This window comes from Pseudovirgaria hyperparasitica (assembly GCF_010093815.1).
Source record: "Pseudovirgaria hyperparasitica strain CBS 121739 unplaced genomic scaffold EJ05scaffold_5, whole genome shotgun sequence".
Lineage (NCBI taxonomy): Eukaryota > Fungi > Ascomycota > Dothideomycetes > Acrospermales > Acrospermaceae > Pseudovirgaria > Pseudovirgaria hyperparasitica.
This window is the reverse complement of record NW_022985553.1, coordinates 633,297-650,822: the sequence shown is the minus strand read 5'-3', so window position 1 is coordinate 650,822 and position 17,526 is coordinate 633,297. Positions and strand designations below refer to the sequence as shown.

The 17,526-nt window shown below is 49.1% G+C and overlaps 7 protein-coding genes across 7 annotated transcripts; 4 read left to right on the top strand and 3 right to left on the bottom strand.

The window, feature by feature from the left end:
* Positions 1-121: 121 nt before the first annotated feature.
* On the bottom strand, positions 122-1,768 carry EJ05DRAFT_305702 (uncharacterized protein). The gene is made up of 2 exons (XM_033740641.1): positions 422-1,768; positions 122-366 (listed from the first exon to the last, which is right to left on the bottom strand). The coding sequence occupies exons 1-2, from the start codon at positions 1,635-1,637 to the stop codon at positions 221-223; spliced, it is 1,362 nt and encodes a 453-aa protein (XP_033602102.1). The 5' UTR covers positions 1,638-1,768; the 3' UTR covers positions 122-220.
* A 552-nt stretch (positions 1,769-2,320) lies between these two features.
* EJ05DRAFT_305653 (nagb/rpia/CoA transferase-like protein) lies at positions 2,321-4,162 on the top strand. The gene is made up of 2 exons (XM_033740640.1): positions 2,321-2,587; positions 2,635-4,162. Exons 1-2 carry the CDS (start codon positions 2,490-2,492, stop codon positions 3,980-3,982), a joined length of 1,446 nt encoding a protein of 481 aa, XP_033602101.1. The 5' UTR covers positions 2,321-2,489; the 3' UTR covers positions 3,983-4,162.
* A 2,132-nt stretch (positions 4,163-6,294) lies between these two features.
* EJ05DRAFT_305559 (uncharacterized protein) lies at positions 6,295-6,932 on the top strand. The gene has a single exon (XM_033740637.1). The coding sequence runs from the start codon at positions 6,512-6,514 to the stop codon at positions 6,830-6,832; it is 321 nt and encodes a 106-aa protein (XP_033602100.1). The 5' UTR covers positions 6,295-6,511; the 3' UTR covers positions 6,833-6,932.
* On the top strand, positions 6,933-7,781 carry EJ05DRAFT_305570 (uncharacterized protein). Its single transcript, XM_033740638.1, has 3 exons — positions 6,933-7,261; positions 7,315-7,551; positions 7,602-7,781. The coding sequence occupies exons 1-3, from the start codon at positions 7,032-7,034 to the stop codon at positions 7,663-7,665; spliced, it is 531 nt and encodes a 176-aa protein (XP_033602099.1). The 5' UTR covers positions 6,933-7,031; the 3' UTR covers positions 7,666-7,781.
* A 2,114-nt stretch (positions 7,782-9,895) lies between these two features.
* On the bottom strand, positions 9,896-11,353 carry EJ05DRAFT_474727 (S-adenosyl-L-methionine-dependent methyltransferase). The gene is made up of 5 exons (XM_033743662.1): positions 11,112-11,353; positions 10,922-11,059; positions 10,591-10,872; positions 10,417-10,545; positions 9,896-10,363 (listed from the first exon to the last, which is right to left on the bottom strand). Exons 1-5 carry the CDS (start codon positions 11,213-11,215, stop codon positions 10,105-10,107), a joined length of 912 nt encoding a protein of 303 aa, XP_033602098.1. The 5' UTR covers positions 11,216-11,353; the 3' UTR covers positions 9,896-10,104.
* Positions 11,354-11,485: 132 nt separating this feature from the next.
* EJ05DRAFT_474726 (uncharacterized protein) lies at positions 11,486-11,932 on the top strand. The gene is made up of 2 exons (XM_033743661.1): positions 11,486-11,681; positions 11,730-11,932. The coding sequence occupies exons 1-2, from the start codon at positions 11,494-11,496 to the stop codon at positions 11,863-11,865; spliced, it is 324 nt and encodes a 107-aa protein (XP_033602097.1). The 5' UTR covers positions 11,486-11,493; the 3' UTR covers positions 11,866-11,932.
* A 2,247-nt stretch (positions 11,933-14,179) lies between these two features.
* On the bottom strand, positions 14,180-16,059 carry EJ05DRAFT_305360 (uncharacterized protein). The gene is made up of 2 exons (XM_033740636.1): positions 14,396-16,059; positions 14,180-14,340 (listed from the first exon to the last, which is right to left on the bottom strand). The coding sequence occupies exon 1, from the start codon at positions 15,624-15,626 to the stop codon at positions 14,436-14,438; it is 1,191 nt and encodes a 396-aa protein (XP_033602096.1). The 5' UTR covers positions 15,627-16,059; the 3' UTR covers positions 14,180-14,340; positions 14,396-14,435.
* Positions 16,060-17,526: the final 1,467 nt, after the last annotated feature.

The following is a 17,526-nucleotide window of genomic DNA, read 5'->3' as shown; positions in this document are numbered from 1 at the left end:
GTACTGGAGTGTCGACGTTCATGAATCAAGTCCGGACTTGATCCGATGTATCACCGAGCAATACACTTTAGTCCAGCTCTGCTGCGAACGGAAAACCCGGGTATCTCCTTCGAAGATGCGATGGTCAATCGCCTATACTAAACACAAGATATGATACAGAAAAGATAATGGTCCATGCTGCGCTCCGTTGTTTGATCAGACGCCACTGTATGCCCTGTATCTAAACTGTTTGCGGCTCGCCAAGTCTAAGTGCTAACAACGCTCGAACGTCTGTCACATACTGCAAGCCTTCAAGAAATGGAATCAGGTGGAGCAAATCGTTGTCGGTAGGATCACTGATCCAGCCTTCTATCGGGATAGCGTTGTCTGCCAGACCGAGATGTCAGTCAAACTTGAGATGAATGGACTTGAGTCAACATACCTTCGTGAAATACATAGCTCATCGGACTGTTGTCCAATATCATAACCTTACTCAAGTCTGGCTCTACATGAGTGAGATCCTTGATATATGAGCCGTTTCGGAACGTGCAGTGTTGGCGGTAGAGTCTCTGGCAAAAGTATTTGCGCTCGAGTTCGAGCCAATTTATGACAGGATCGGCATACTCTTGTACAGAGGCTGTGAAGACAATGAGATTGTACCATTTGCTGACTTTTCGAAGGAATTCATCGCAGTGTGGTCGCTTATGCACATAATACAAAATGGGAACTTGAGGTGTTAGGACGGCACCAGCAGCTTGAACAGGCTGCTGCAGTCTGACTTCGACCATATGGCCGGTTGTGAAACGTCCTCCTTTCGACATGCTGTGGATCAAGGTTTCGTCGAGATCTATGACGAGCGTCTTTTTATGGGCGTGAGGGCCAACAGACGTTGTCCCAGACGCGGAATATGAAGGTTGTCGCCTTGGTACAAGGGGTCTCGGTGGATGTGGAGCACGTGGGAATTTGGTAATCTTGGGAGTGGTTGCCGGACTTGACGGTGACTTCAGAGCCTGCGCGGCGGCTTCAGAAGGGGTCTGTTCAGGGCCCACTGAATTTTTCCCTGTCCGTGTAGTTGTTCCTTTACGTTTGCGCTGTCTTGATGCGTCTTCATTGTGAAGCCTAATACGTATCGACTTCTTCGACGGCGCGATCTCATCACCACTACTAGAAGCAATGGAGCCTCTCGACCTCGTATGTCTTGCTGGGCTGTCATGACCCTGCATACCATCTGCTTCTGAGTCTGAGCTGATTGCAGAGGTTGATTCGGCAGAGGGCGATCGCTTATTAGTCGTTTTGTTCGCCATCCTGGAACGTGTTCTTCGGGAGGACTTCTCTCTTTCTGGTGCCTGCTGACCCGCGTGCCCTTCAGTCTTACGTCGCCTACCTGTCAATGCGCGCGCGATTCGATAGACGGGAAGAGTTGCAGAAAAGTAGCCTTGTTCGTTGTAAAAACAAGCTATGACGTATCTCAACGGTGCTGTAATGGTAGAGACAATGATCTTGATAGTTCCAATAGTATGTTCCGTTATGCGCCACCTGCGTGAGCCCTTCACAGTCTCGTAATCAGTGCTCGATATTAGAGGTGTCTTTTCGTCGTATTCTTCTATTTCAGCCACTCCATCCAAGCGGGAGGTTTCCGCAGTATATCCAGTGTCCATGTCCGGGGACTGATCACAATGTTGGCGCCGAACTGATACCAGCCTGGCTGACCTCAGGTTATCCTTTCTATAATGCGAGTGTGCTTCTTGTCGAGCAAGACGCTTTCGTCAGGCGCTCTTGTCAAGCGCCGTGACCTAGTCTCGGGAAATCCTCAGAGTTTTGGAGAGTCAAGTCCGGTGCGCGAGGATTTGAGTGGTTCATGCTCCGTAGCAAACCATAGTGGGTCAAGGATTGCGTATATATATTCTCTAGGGTGACAGTATGCTCGTAGTAAATGGTAAATATGTATGTGTAGGTTCTCAACAGATCTTGAGCGTGGTGCTGGTTGGGGATGCCGAACGAAGGTTTAGGATTCGCGTCAGCCGAGGACGTAGAGCCAAGGCCTTATTCAGAAGATGCGGCGCAACTAACGTCTGATAAAATCCAATTTACGAAAGAAGCGAAATCGGAGGGAAAGTGATATTCAGAAGCGCCTAGGTGACGGGACAAAAGAGTTACAGATCAAAGGTAGAGGAGAACCTACACAGCTCAGGATCGGCTGATGACGCCTCAGGCCGGTCGCAAACCAAACATACGCTAACGTCGTTCATGTGCTAAAATAGGCTAACTCCAACCTATAATGTCCCCGGGTCGCTTTGAACATTTCCACTTCGATATCTTTACCCCTCTAAATCACTTTCATGCATATCGGACTAGTTCTCTTTACAACAGTCGTGCGGAATCTCCCACAGGAAGTATATAATCGCACAGCTAGATAATCTATCAGCTACAAGTCTTGATCCGCGGGAGCAGCTTACCTTGAAAAAAGGTGCGCCATCGACCTCAAATACTTAAGCTCAGTCGCGTCCACCATGAGCACTCCCACAACCTCTATCACACCAGGTCTGACCTCGTTCCTGAAGTCTCTGAAGACAAAGCCAGCCGAGCCAGCTATAGAGCTACTCATATCGTATGTTGCTCTAGAGTTCTGAAATTACATGTACTGAGTCACACCAGACTTCTCAAGCGTCGACAGATCCGAAACTCCCGACCTTGCGCAATCGCGACGACCGAACTTTTATTGCGAGTTGTGGGACAATACAACGGTAGTGATGCGGACGGTCTACTTCGACGAGTCCGAGAAGTCGGCCAAAGACTCATCAATGCACAGCCCAGAGAAATGGTAGTGGGAAATATCGTGCGCCGTGTGTTGGGTCTAGTAAGGGAGGTTGCAAAGGATAACGCAGACGACGTATCGAATACAACGCCAAGCGGAGCTCTGAGCCCTCAACAAGAACAAGACGGGCTGTCTCATCCCCAGAGACCACCTCTACCCTCCACAATTTCGGCCTTCAGTCCTCTGAAACATGGAGCAACTCAACCCGTAGATATACCTATGAGCGAAAACTTGTCAGATTCGATTGAGCTCCCCTCTAGGCCACAACTTATTTCTTCAGCCACTTCATATGCACAAGGGACGATGCCAATGGGAAATTCATTATTTGGAATCTTTCAGCAGTCAGATACCCCCTCACCGTCCATGACTCCTTTAGCCACCACGGGAACCATCACACCGCGCGTACCTACTGCTCAGGACTTCACCGTCGGAACTAACAGAAGTGGTGGGAAAATCAATCTCAAAGCTGAGGTCATCGAAGGCATCAACGAACTGGCGGATGAACTCCAACAAGCAGATGACCAGATTGCTGGTTTTGCTATGGACCATATCCATGCGAATGAGATGATTCTGATACATTCTGTCTCAACGACAGTCCAGAAATTCTTACTAACAGTCGCGAGGAAACGGAAGTTTACCGTCATAGTCGCGGAGGGATCCCCCAATGACGCTGAAGAGACGCACGATACCGTGCTTAATGGTCGACGCAAGGTCACTGACGAACTGGAGGGCGAAGACCGGTTCAAACCGCTACATGCTGCAGGCATAGAGACCGTTGTCATATCCGATTCCCAAATTTCTGCAATAATGCCGCGGATCAACACGGTCATACTTGCGACTCATGCAGTGCTTGCAAATGGTGCATTGTTAGCAGCGAGCGGCGCTAGCATCATCGCTACGCTCGCAAAAGCTCATCGTACTCCAGTGTACGTTCTCAGTCCCGTTTACAAGCTCAGCCCTGTCTATCCTTTCAACGACGAAGAGCTCATTGAGTACGGAGACCCCGGCAATGTTGTTGACTTCTCGGATGGATATGCCGTTGAGCATTTTGAAGTCATGAACCCGCTCTATGACTATGTTCCAGCCGACCTCGTCACCTTGTATATCACTAATATCGGGGGCCATGCTCCAACTTATCTTTACAGGATTGTGGCCGACCACTACTATAAAGAAGATGTTCAATTCTGATTTACCAAGATTGACAATCTTTTGAATCTTCCGAAAATACATAGCCAATTCAAGAAATAGATGACGGGAAGCAAAAGCGTTTAGCGTCCTTTTTAAAACAGATACCCAATAAATCTTTCTACGTCACATTCCTGTCTCATATCCCGTCCGTCCGTCAGCACTGCAGTGCTTGACGCTCTGGCTGGTAGACTTTGTATCGACAATTTCATTTGATATCCATTCTTCTTCTCCTTGTTCTTGATTCAGCCATCGACGCATCGTATAGCCACAGTTGAGGACGCCAGCGTCATGGGGGAACTCGCCATATGGTAGTGTCTTGGTGTTGACGAGCAGTTAGCACACTCGCGACGACCAAGTTTGATGGTTAGAAGCACCTACGTCCTTGGATTTGATAGCGGAATTGGACATTGTAACCGTCCAGGCAGAGCTGTCCATTCTCAAATATCGACGACTGGACTGAGGTATGATGAGTTGCAGAAAGAAGTATTTCTGGTGTCAGCATTCTTATCCGCATCTGGTCAAACCAACACATCTTTTTTAGACTGGTGTCAATTGAAACATGGAGTTCCAAAATTGGAATTCGGATTCATAGTCGAAGCATTTTGCCTATTTAGTGGTCCTCCATATCATAGCGCTAGTATTAAGAAATATTCCATGGTCATGTTCTGGTCATTTTTGTAACTTGAGACCATATTCTGGTCACTGTACCCGTAGGTACGGGAAGCAGTCTATTGAAGCTAATAGTATCTAAGCTTTGCTGACTTGTGATTAGCGGTGGCGTACGGCATATTGCACCGATCGAATCCTCAAAAGTAAACGCTCGGTGCCACGAGATGACTCGAGCTTGTACAACGCACATGATATCTTCTGTTATACATCGAAGTCGTAATTTAGCATTCTGTCATTGGGGCTGAAATCGATTGCAGAGCTGTCAGTGCTGCTAGCTGCTGTTGGAGCACGAAGGGGATAGCCGGTTTCTTTTCTTCTGACTAATTAGTGGCAAGGCGTTCTCCACGCAGTACCCGCGGGTACCGAAAACACTTGCACTACAGAACTTTGCAAATGAAATTTTTGGTTCATACCAACATACCCGTAGAGACCGAGGGATGATAGTGTTGGATGAAGTGCGAGTGCGGAATATCCGCTTTCACAGAACCCACATACAACAAGCATAAGCATACCAGCTCCCGGCGCCGAATTACCATATTTGGAACCGGGTATAGATGCTACGCCGAGAAGAGGATGGTTTTCCAACACCTCAGGACCTGCCGGACTCGGAGGCTAGCATTCAACGTAGCTGTGAATTGTCCTGAGCCTTTCACGATCTGATACATATCTTCAATGGTAGTCAGTTCTGCGATCTTGCACGACGCAGACCTTAAAATACCGGCTTTACTTTCGTGTTTACCGTTTAGTAGCATATAACAAATAAGGCAATACAAGCGAGAGGACGAGCAGCATAGAAACGCTGGAAACGTGATCTCACAACATATAGCACATAAGATGGTCTAAGCCTCGTAATTTTTGGGCGTGAAACGGTCGACAGAAACATATCTTTCTAGAATCAAAATAGGAAGCGCTTGTTACCGCAACTTAGATCGTTTGTTGCAATCAGTTGCTCTGGTAGTCAGGTTCGGCAACTTAGGATAGGGTCTGTGACGGGGGCCGCAATATCAACACGAATGCAGCTACCAATGGAAGAATCATCTGCAATTAGCTCAGAACTTTCTGACTATTCTAACGAGTATATAGTTCGCACTGTATAGAATACGTACCTTGGCTTCGTCGACCTGACTACAGAACCATTGGATGCTCCAGAGGCGCATGAAATGGGCAGTGCGACGATCAAGTTTCGTCCAAATCCCTATTAAGGATGTCTTGGTGGGCCCTGCCCTGAAATTTGACCTTAGTACGACGATTTCTGCATCCAAATTCCACGCTTTGTGGCTATGTCAGTTGAGTAAGAGACACTGATTAGGACAGCAGGTCTTGTTGCATTGTATCCTGCTAGACAGCTTGAAGCATTCGTCCTTTCCCAAGAGGTCAAGATGCGGCGATAGGAAATAGATTCGGGCCTGTCGGTGCCGAAGTGTATCTATCCAATACCGTTGCGGTACAACCTACAATGACTGCGTAAAGCTGTCGAGTTATGCATGGCACTTGCGTAGCGTGTTGCGACGCCTTCGAGGCTGGTGGTGGAACTGGTAGACGCTGGGTGGATGAATAAGTCGATGGCTTGTGGGTGCTATAATTATATCGGATGAGTTCGCGAATTACTGGACAAGTTTAGAATTAGGAATGGGCGGTGTTCATGAGATCGGGCGGCGTGTTTCTCATTATGCTCGTCGACGACAGACGCACGGAGCGCACGGACCCAGCTTCACCCGGCGAGTGGCCGAAAAAAGGCGTTAAAACAGCTCGCGCTTCAAACCCCATTTGGCAGAGCTGAGGCTGACTTAAGTGAAGACAAAACCATAAGCACATCGTGATAAGTGTGAACAGGCTAGATGATCGGAGCAGACAACCATAATGGGGGCTACGGCTTCTTGGCCAATTCAAAGTTCTCCTCTCCCTCCCCCCCCTCCTGAGCCAACAGCCACTCCTTGGCCCCCCCAGGGATCATCAGAACCGTTGCTCTGGGTTAGTGTCGTCGTTCATACCCGTCTCAAGATGTCGATATATGCTCCCCACGTTCTCCCGGCTTGCCGACCCTCAAGAATCAAGCATACGCCACATGTAGGTTCATTCCATGTTTGTTCGTCACTGCTTCTTCGACTTACGGCACCAGTGTTGGACGTTGCGTTGACCTCTCTGCAATCATTTGCCATTCGATCTGCTTGGAGCCCATGAACCGTTGGTCTACTAGCATTGCATAGAGCGGCACTGTACAACAGTTGTTTACGTCACCTTTCCTGACTCGCTGAAGGGTACATTTCTGTCACACTGCTATATCTGGAGCCTTTCTACTCCGGGACTTCTTCATTAAGCTGTTGGCTCGGTTGCCTAGTCGCCTTGTTACCTCCATAAGTTTCACCTGAGACAGATCCAGATGGTCGAAGCACCTATACATATCAAGACCGAAGAACCCAAAATGGACTTCTGGATACATCATCACAATCAGTTCAACATCCACATGTTTGATCGGCAAAGTCAACCTCGCCAGACCCTACACCAGCGGGACTGGAACAGCCACAGAGCAGAAATCGAACAACTATATGCTCAGCAGGAATTAAGGACTGTGATGACATACATGGAAGACACTTACGCTTTTCATGCAACGTATGTTCCGGTATTCCTTATTTTCTCAACATTCCAGCTGATACTGGTCCCAGCGAAAAGCAGTGGAAGAGTCAGCTCCGAAAGTGGGGCATGAAGAAGAGAACTGGAGGGTCTGACTACAAAGCAATGCTGAAGAAAAGGCGTGAGAGGGAACGAGAACGCCCAGGCATCCGGACAGAATTCTTCTTACGCGGTGAACTGATTTCCCAAGCAAAAATTGACCGGTATGAGAGTGAAGCGCGGAAGAAGGGCAAGATAACAAAGGATGATATGTTCGAAGAAGTTCGTAGGTTTAGATTCATCATCGTTATGTCAACTATCGGCATGCTAACAATTGCAGAAATCCCTCCATATCTAACGTACAAAACGCCTCCAACCAGCCCAAACATGTACGCATCAGCTAGTTCACCATCAGAACTGTCTCTAGAAAACGACACACTGTCTCTAGAAAACGATACTCCAGCTCCAGAGAGGATGTCATCAATGATGCCCGTTTCTTCAGACGAGGCCATGACTTGGTACAACACGAACTATACAAGTCCTGGACCTAACTATGCCTTTACCTATGGAGAGGTAGAGCAAGCCATAGTCACTCCTGCAACATACAACTACGCCTACCCCCAGGTTGGCTCAGTATCACACACTGCTGCCACTTCTATGGGGTATTCGCCATCCACAAGCACTGCATACCCTGATCCAATATTGTACTCGGGGGTCGATTATTCCACATATTATCGAACTGCACCAGGATATGGGAGTCGTTGAGTTCGTACTTTTAGCGAGAGGGGCATGGGTAAAGGAGTTCATGGCTTGGATTCGATATTGGTGTGACTTCTTACGAGCGATTGTAAGCTGACACAGCCATATCACACTTCGCATTCTTTTGCAGGGCTCTATGTTAGCTTGCAGGTGGCTTGCTCTGCAAGAGATCTGTGATGTTTGTTTTTGTCACGATATCTAGGACGGTCACAATGATTCTACTCTTTGGGGGGCCTCCCAGGGCTATGGGACGTACTATTTGGACACATGAAACTCCTGAACTATCATCAACTGAGACCATGATATTAAGCATATAGGGTCCTATGCGGCCGGGGTATGGAACCATATTCAGACCGAGATGCCGATTGCTATTGTTTCCGTCCACAGGGGGGTTGATCTTACCTTCGTTGAGCCGCGGCTGCCAAGGCTAGGCAGACCACCAGGCAGACCTGTGCATCCCTCCCGCACGCCAATCACCCCTGGCCGCCTGCAGGACCAGACCCAGATTTTCAAGGCTGGAGTATTCAATACTTAGGCTCGGCTAATTGCACCTCTAATTGGCGTACTCGCGTGCTTCGCCATACAACGTGGTAATGGACCTTGACATCTGACGCCAATTGACATATGTGATGGACGGTTGCAGTCCGGTGTAGGCAATAACAGACAATACTACACCCCAACGTTTCACATAGTCTGACTAAATGGATATGTTTCAGATGACTCAAATATGTCCGCTAGGATGCTGGAAATAGCCGTACCCAGCGTGGCTGATATCGCTTAACAGGGACGGTGACCCTTGGATGGATTCTCGAGTGACGCACCATGGAGGCGAGATAGAAGGAGGGCTATCGGTTCCACAAATGCCATGTTAAGGATTCCAGCAGACCAATAAAGCATCGAGCGCTGCATGTGAGATTAGGTATAAAGTGTGACAACGTGACCGTAGACTAGCCCAACCTGGACCTCAAAATATCCAAGATGTTGTAACTAGGGTAGTATTCTGCGTCCGTGTACAGCATTGTGGTCTGTGATCCTATCATGAATGCATTGAGGGTACTAGACGCGCGTGTATTGCCGCGCGACCGTTGGAGTCAAGGCAGCACAGCCTTGCACGGTCAATTGAAACGTCATAGCACCATAGACCGTCTGAGATCGGCATTGCCGGGTCACCGAGCAGGCTTGATGGAGACTTGATGGAGACAAAAAGTTGACGAGAACGGCGAAAAGTTTCCGTTTCCCCACCGTGCTCAGTACCATGCGTGACCCAGCTAATGAGACCACCCGATGATCGATCTTTAGCTCGCACGTATTACCGTAATTGGGACTATAGGATGGTGATGAACATTCAACACTTGCATGAAGCGTGGTGGACAGGATACCCGTCAATCTTGTGTGAGTCTACTGATATAATTCTTCAGATGCACCTCAACGGAAGAGGACTGAAAGGAAGGGACTGCGAAGCATCCATCGTATTAGCTCCACCAGGAAAACCAGCTGTCATTCTGCTGTAGCTTCGATCGCTATAGTGAGGTAGTTAATTGTTGGGTCTCGCTAAACCAGAGCGAGTCCTTACTTGGTTAGGTTAGTAGGGCGTCTGGTTGTAAGCTTAATTTACACGTGGAGCCAACAGGATGAGGAGCTGGGGGGGTCGTAGTGTCGATTGATAAGCTGCAGAGTGAACTCCAACATGAAACTGATCTAGATAGGAGAGCAGTCCATCCTCCTTATGGCTAAGCAGACGAAAAATTTAGATCGTCGAACTTCGAAGCTTGAGCCATACAGGCGCACCAAGCGAGGCTCGGACCGTGGTTAGGGTCTCTAGGTGCACGGTTGGGGCTCCCGATGATGCACCAGACATGGGCTGACAAGTAGAAGGCTCACTATATTATTGATGCTGTAGTATTTTTGCGCTTGTTAACATGAACATAGCACGTTAAAGATGCTCTGGGGATATCTACACTGCAGGAGGTTGGTACATCGTGTGTCAAGAGCCTCACTGAAGTGCCCCTTTCTGACCAAAAAGCTAACGCGTGCTGTGGTGACTACGAGTCTACTATATCATTATGTGGCAGTGCTTGTCAGATTTACGATATAGTAGGCTTCTGTCCGACCACCATCACCGTATCTTGAACCATACAGACACCCTGGTTGACCTCTGCCATCATCGCACTCCATTTGCCAATCCAGCTTTCATCTCTGGACATAGATCGTGACAGATTTTCAGAAGCTGTGATGATGTTACTGGTCATGGTTCGTCGAAGCTCCTTCGGACATTCCATGTGCACTGAGTCAACGATCTTCAGACCCACTGTCTCAAAGTATTCGCTCAGATGTAGGATCCATCTATACATTTGTCAGCGTCCATGTTCTAGAAAGTGGTAGCAGGCGTGTCCTACTCGTATGACGAGTCGAAACTAATCTTGAACTTCTCAAAGAGGGCCTTGATCCACTCCTCCGAAGCCATCGTACTGACACCATTGATTGAAGCGATGGCCCTGCAGGATGCGACTGCCATCTCGTCCCATCTGGGAAATGTCAACAGGATACCACACGTCAGAGTGAGATCGTACTGGAGGATACCACCTGGCTTCAGCATCTTCACAACGTTCTGCAACAAAGATGTTGGATCATTACCCTTGACCACTACCGCAAACATGCGGATATGGACAACGTCGAACTTTCCGATAAAGTCGGCCGGCATGTCACCATACAAATCAAGGGTAGAAAACGTCATGTTCTGTGGCATGTCCCCAGTCGGTGGCAGATAGTCCGACGAAAGATCCGTCCCCACGTAAAACACTTTGTCGCACATGGTTTGAGGCATCTTGCGGTACAAGTCAAGAAGCCAGGTCCTGTAATATGGTGTTAGAATCTCACGCATCTGTCGATATACAGACCAACCCGTTTCCACAGCCGACATCTGCTATATGGACCGGCTCACGAGTGGGATTGTCCGCGCTGACAAGAGCTTGTGCTGCTGGATGTAGCGGGTACTTCTCATCCATGATATAGGACCATATCCAATGCTGCTGCGCGAGTCTAGCAGTAATGTCATTAACATGTATATTCGGAAGTAACATATCTCACGTACCTAACTGCATCATTCCATTCCCGAACGAAAGCATAATCCCTCGGAGCACTTTGTGGCTTCTTAAAGTCATCGGAATGACTTGACTGTATAACTGCAGCGCTCATGTCGATTCTTATCAAGTAAAGAAGAAGAAGAAGAAGTATTGTCGGTCTTTAATGATGAATGGAATGTTAACTCGCTTTATCGATATCCTCGACTCCTAATAGTATCATACGACCGAAAGTGTTCTGGCTCGACCCCGCGCAGTACTTCAGATCTGGTGGTGTGACATGTCTGTAGCTGTCACAATACTCGTGCATACTTAGTATGGAATATAACTCAAGGATGTAAAGATCGTCAATTGAAGCATAGCATTTCTACATCTCCTCGATATCGATCGAGTATGCCTTCTAGAGCCCTATCCAACGGACACAACAACCCTTCTCCCCTCCTGGGAGCACAAAATCTACACCCTACACCCCCAATAAACACTCCTCTCCTCCACATCCGCCCTCCTGGGCACCTGCAACAACCCCCGAGCTCCACGCCTCTCTCCAGAGCGAACACCATCTCCACGAGCACCCTACCCCTGTCAGTCTCCATGTACCAAGACGTCGAAAGCAAACTCACTCTTCTCAGAAGGCTCAAAGCCCCCTGCCTCACAACTTCCGGCGCCGGTGCTGGCTCCCTCTCTGACACAGGACTCAGACGCTCCAGGCTGTACGCCAGCCCCTTGCACACCGGCACCCAGTGCGGACCCCCGATGATGCGATAGCGCGCTCCAGGCGCGCCAAGGCAGAGCACCACATCCCGGACACTGAACTCGGCGAGCCGCTATACATCTCGTTAGCCAACAGCCCGAAATCGATGAATGTTGAGCAGGGAAAAACTTACGGTGATCCGGTCCCGCGAGAGAACCGCCCTTTACTGCGCGCTGCCCACCGCAAATGACACCCAGGGCCGGGAGGGGTCGGGGGAAAGGGTGATGAGAGGCAGATTTGTGGCGTGGCGGGGAGGTGGAATGGCGGAAGGGGCAGCCTGGACAGTGACTTTCTGGCGCTTACGCGGAGCAGATCCAGCTGCTCCGCTGGCCGGTACGGGAGTCTCTGCTTTGCGCTTGAGGGTGGGCTTGGTGGTGGGAGGGTCGGGGTCGAAGCGGCGGGTTGGCTGGCGATTTCTTCTTGTGGTGACGGCCATTGGAGAGGAGGGCAGTGGTGGTTGTGGGTTGAGGAATTGGGTGTTTGAGGAGGTTGTAGTGAGAGGTCTGAGGATGGAAGAAGGGCAGAGAGGTGGGAGGTTCTTATAGTAGAGTTATCACTGGATGGATGAGTCCGAGCTTAATTCTTGTATTGAGCGTTGTTAGGGGTTCTATTGTCGGGGCACAATAGGTGTTACTTATTGATGATGAACTATCAACCAGAGCACAGGCGAGTACAGGCAAGCACAACTGCAAAACAGAGATTCACTTTTCCTGTAAGCCTGCAGCCAGCGAATCATACAGCTCCGAGGCCCGGGGTTGCATTCACTCAATGAAAGCTGTGTTCTGCGCTAACAGTGCTATTCGGACAGAACACGGCTGCGGCGAGTCCCTCAATCTTTCAAGGTTAGTCCACTCGCGGAACATGAATCAGAGAACGCAATTGGAAATACAATAGTAATACATGGTATTCAGTCCAACTTCTCGAAATGTAAGAAAAGGTAGTAGCCCGCAAGTGAATCATGGCAAGAGACCCCCTGGAACATAGCCCTCCACTACCTTTCCACTCGCAAAAGAATAGGAACATAGATGGGATTCACTTGCGTAATCGGCCTCGTATATCGCGCAGGCTACGTCACCATGAACCACTCTGTCTGTCTGTCTCTCGTTCAGATGTCCAATAGAAGAATACTTGCTTCGAGCGGTGACTCAGGAGAAATATCATGTTCCATCCGAAGCAGTCTAAGCGTCTGAATACAATTGGGACATTCGTTCTAACCGTACCAGTAGGATTCTACTCGAACCAGACCGTGAGACAAGCTGACAGGATTCGTTATATGATCATGACCGCCCATTCAGCAGGCAGTCTGAATTTCTATCTTCCTCCAAGTTATCAGGGTACGACTGTACTATTGTTTATTCTTCAGTCCAAACCCTTGACTTGTCGCTGTTGCCCGGCAGAAACTCGAAAGATGATTGATACAACGCCATTGACCAGCAGTAAGATCCATTATCCTCACTACTACAATGGTATCCTAACAAACTATCCTTATCATCACGTGTTAATGAATCTCGAATGTCATTTTGATCTGTAGGAGCCATTTGGCAAGACCGTGTGTCCGTATTTTTGTCAGGTTCTTCTACCTGCTCCACTGCTTGCCCGGCCTGTCTGTGTCGAGTTTTATATAATCGACAAGATCAAGCCCCTTACATTCTCGATTCTCATGCTCATTGATCCTTGAGCGACGCAAAGGCTAGTATAAACAGACAAAACCAGCTATCTACACATCGACTTATCTTCAAGCCATATTCTGAATATTCTGAATATGTAGCCGTACCCCTCCCTCGCGATACTCTCGTCCCTACACATCTCGTCCTCTACTCTGTTCATGATTGGCGTCTTGGCTCAGATGGCTAGACATGATAGCATGTATAGCTTGCTTTTACCGATACAGATTCCAGAACATATTGATCGGTAAAATCAATGATCGAGGTGAGAATACTGACAATCATCTTACTTGAAGAAGACTAACACATCTAGCACATGTTTCTGATACACATCCCCCTTCTACGTAACACGAGATGACACAGCCCTGGACTTGGGCATAATATGAGAGCGGACATTGATCATATGATTTCATGATGGGATAGAGGTAGATATCTATTTGTACTATCTCTGTGGCTAGGCTCATCAAACATTTTTTACCACTTAGAGAAGCTTCCCGGTCTCTTTTGGAGCCACGCAGCGAATGATGTGAGGCGCTTAATTGTGCGCTGGGTCATTTGTCATTCGTGCCCAAATTGCATTAGACGCAGGCGAGCAAACACTACCACTAGGTGTGGGCTTCTGGATGTTCTTTGTCTCGGATTTGCTGTTGGTGATGTGTATACCAGTGGCTGATGAGGTTGGGTCACGGTCCGTAGCTCAGGCGTAGAAGCGACTCTTTGAAGCCATTTAGGGAAAAGCTGATACGTATCCAGCAGTCCAAGCCAATCTCCCTTACCTCGCATTCGAGGAGCGTTCCCAGATCTAGTCGTCATGGAAGATAGACCCTGTATCCTTTGAGCTTCATTTGGTCTGAGGATCACACGCAGTGAATGGACACACCACTCGGGCCATCACTCTATTGCCAGCTGGTATCTTTTCCTCAGCCTTTGAAGGAAGGTGGATCGACCGGCGGCTTTCGAGACTTCACTGGATTCGACTTTGGTATCCACCACCGAACCAACAATCTACTCGTCCCAAGAAAGAACTGGCTACAAAACCAGTAATACAGCACCGCAGCCGGAAAGTCCTTGATGAACGGGAAGATAGCGATGCTGAGAAGTGATAAAATCCTGGTGCCCAAAGTCGGGCCGCTGGTATCGCGTATACTCTGCAATCCGCTCGACATGCGAATGTTTGCCAGCATCGAGAGACATACTAGACCGGGCAGGACGACCGCGGAGGGATCAGCGGTGCAGAGATTCGTGAACCAGAGGAAGCCTTCCGTGGCCATGGACGGGTCGAACCATTCGTGGGGCTGCGCGGATGTGGTTATCGTGGATGCGATTGAGGGCTTGGCAGGTACACTGATGCAGTCATCCAGTGTCTGAAGAGGGAAATAAACGTCAATTGCCGGTGAAGCAGCAATCTGCGAAGCATCCGTCGTCCCGACAGCTTCTACCGCACCATCCACGGCATCAGGCTTCCACCCAGACCTCCAGTTCGCAAGCATGCCTAGAAGCCCAATCTTCGCCCCCGACAGCCTCCTCACGGTCTCTGCCATGCTAAGGAAAACGGCCAACTGCCCAGTTTGTAATGCCACGAACCTTGCTAGTTCGTGATACCAGCTATCTGCGCCAAATCTCTTCCTTACCAGCTCTCCATCCTTTCTCACTGCTAGCTCTACCTCTTTTTTGATCAGCGCGCGATTTCTCGTCACCCGGGACCACTGCCTTCGAGTCTCTTCCGCGACGACTGGCTGTCGCGCGTAGCCTACAGGCAGGATGTAGTTGTGCAAACGCTGAGCGCGCTTCGCGGCAGGGATCTCGGAGATGAGAAGGAAGAGGCAGCGCACAAGAAGGGCTCCGGCGGGTATGGCGGCGAACCAGGGCAGACCGAAGCCATGAAGTGTAGTGAGGAGATAGTGGCTGGGTACGATGATCATTTCCGCCGCCGCCGAGATTTCCGGCATCTGTCGTGGACGCGAGACATGGAAGGTTCGGCGTTGGATGAGACGTGACGGAAGGGCTGCGGTCGATGTATGTTTTGCGGTTCTTGGGAGATGGTGGCGGATGCAGAGGGCTGGTGAAAAGACTTGTTGGAAGTTGACAGTCACAACTCGCCAGGAGCGCATTGTCAATGCACTATCCAACGAGAATATTGAAGGTTCATCAGATGCGAAGCTTGAAGCTCAACCTCAACCTAGCTCAGGAATTCATGAGACCCTGACGGCGGCATCGGATCGGATGTGATCGGGCCGACCAGTGGTTGGATCGGCCATTAAGAACGAGGCTACTAGCAGAAAGTTGTTGTTCATACTGATGATATCTTGTTATAACAATACTTGCACCAGTACCAACAGTCGTCATGAACCGTAGACTTCAAATGGTGTGGTCTCAACCACTTCAATCGCTATGCCGAAGTATCACCGCCTGAAATAAATGGAATGTCACGTTTCAAAAATCATGAGTCGTCCGTAGGACATTTTCAAAGGGAACGTAGGTTTTGTGACAGCTTACCATCGACCCAAGCGCTCCGTACGTTTCCAGATTTTCGGATATATAGTAGGTATCGTATAACAGACTTGCATACATGCTAGGTTTCTACCACGGCTCTGACTCATGAGTGACCTCAATCAAAGTCTCTGACAAGACACAGGAACTGAAGCGAACTTGGGTACATGCGTACACAATCAAGTGTATAGTGCCAGCAAAACGCAAGACACAAGACGCCTGGCGAGTGAAGGATGTCACTGACACGTACACAATACTGCGCAACCTGAGGACCCCGTTTGAGTTCCCACCATTACCACCACGGTGCTATCCCACCACACAGCCGACCAGCAACACTTACATGACAGCCCAAGCATCAATAATAAAAAAAGACACCGCATCCTTGGAACAATGGCCGGCGAACACACAGCCACCCACCCAAGCGACCGCACGTCCGACCATCGCTAAGAACGCCTAATATATATCTCTTCTGCCAAGGTCGTCAGATCTACAGCTGATCCTTCCTCCACGTACGCAATATCTTTCCAAGCCTCGACCGCGAAAGTGCCCAGGTCGCTTTCCAGTGCACTGGTTCGATCCTCGTTGGCGACGGACGGGAGACGGCTATGCAGTACTCCCGCCGGTCTGGTTGCGGCATTTTCACTGAGGCTTGGAGAGTACGAGGTGGCTGTAAGCGAGGAGGCGTTCTGGTAGAAAAGTGACTCAGAGATTCATCTGAGCTGTATAAAACTACAGATATGAGAGGCTTGATGAGAAAGCCCACGGGCTCGACCGAGGAAAGCGATATATATGTGCATGAGGATAGGCCAGGAAGAGAGTACCGTGTACGTTGCTGAGGGGAAAAGCACGGGCTTTTGGCTTTTACCGCCACGCAGGACATTCTGAAAGGCAACAGATGGTTACACGCTTGCGGTATATGAACTCGTATTCCTTGTTCGTGTCTCGCTGGCCGTCGTCGACGTTGGTCCACGACAGAGCTGTCTCATCTCGATAACTTCAAAAGGGGTTGACGACAAAGCTTCCATGATCACCTGTCCTTGAGTCGCTATTACAAGGGGAACGACTTTATCTTATCGCTATATGGCATCACTCACCTTGGTGGTCCTCATTCCTATCTATGACAGCGTAGCCAAATATCGAGAGATAACAAGGATGCAAGTGCAGCCGACCCAGAGAGCTGGTAGCACAAGTTGTCTTAGCGTATCCATATCTGAGTGTCAAGAAGAGCATGACCCTCGGTGAACATGGAAATAGATTACATGCAGCCGTGGGAACAAGGACGCTTATGCTGACGACGACCGCAAGTTCGCATCAGCCAAGACGACTGGGTTCGTGACAGGATGCGCGAGATCGAACGATCATCTCTTGATGATGACGATGATGATCATGCTGGACCAGGTAGTGAAGGCAACGATGGCCTTTATGAAGTCTATAACCTATAGCATATAGCGACTTAAGACAGTCATTAGTTTCATAGATAACATGATCGTGATCGACATGGTCTGTTATAGCTTTACATAG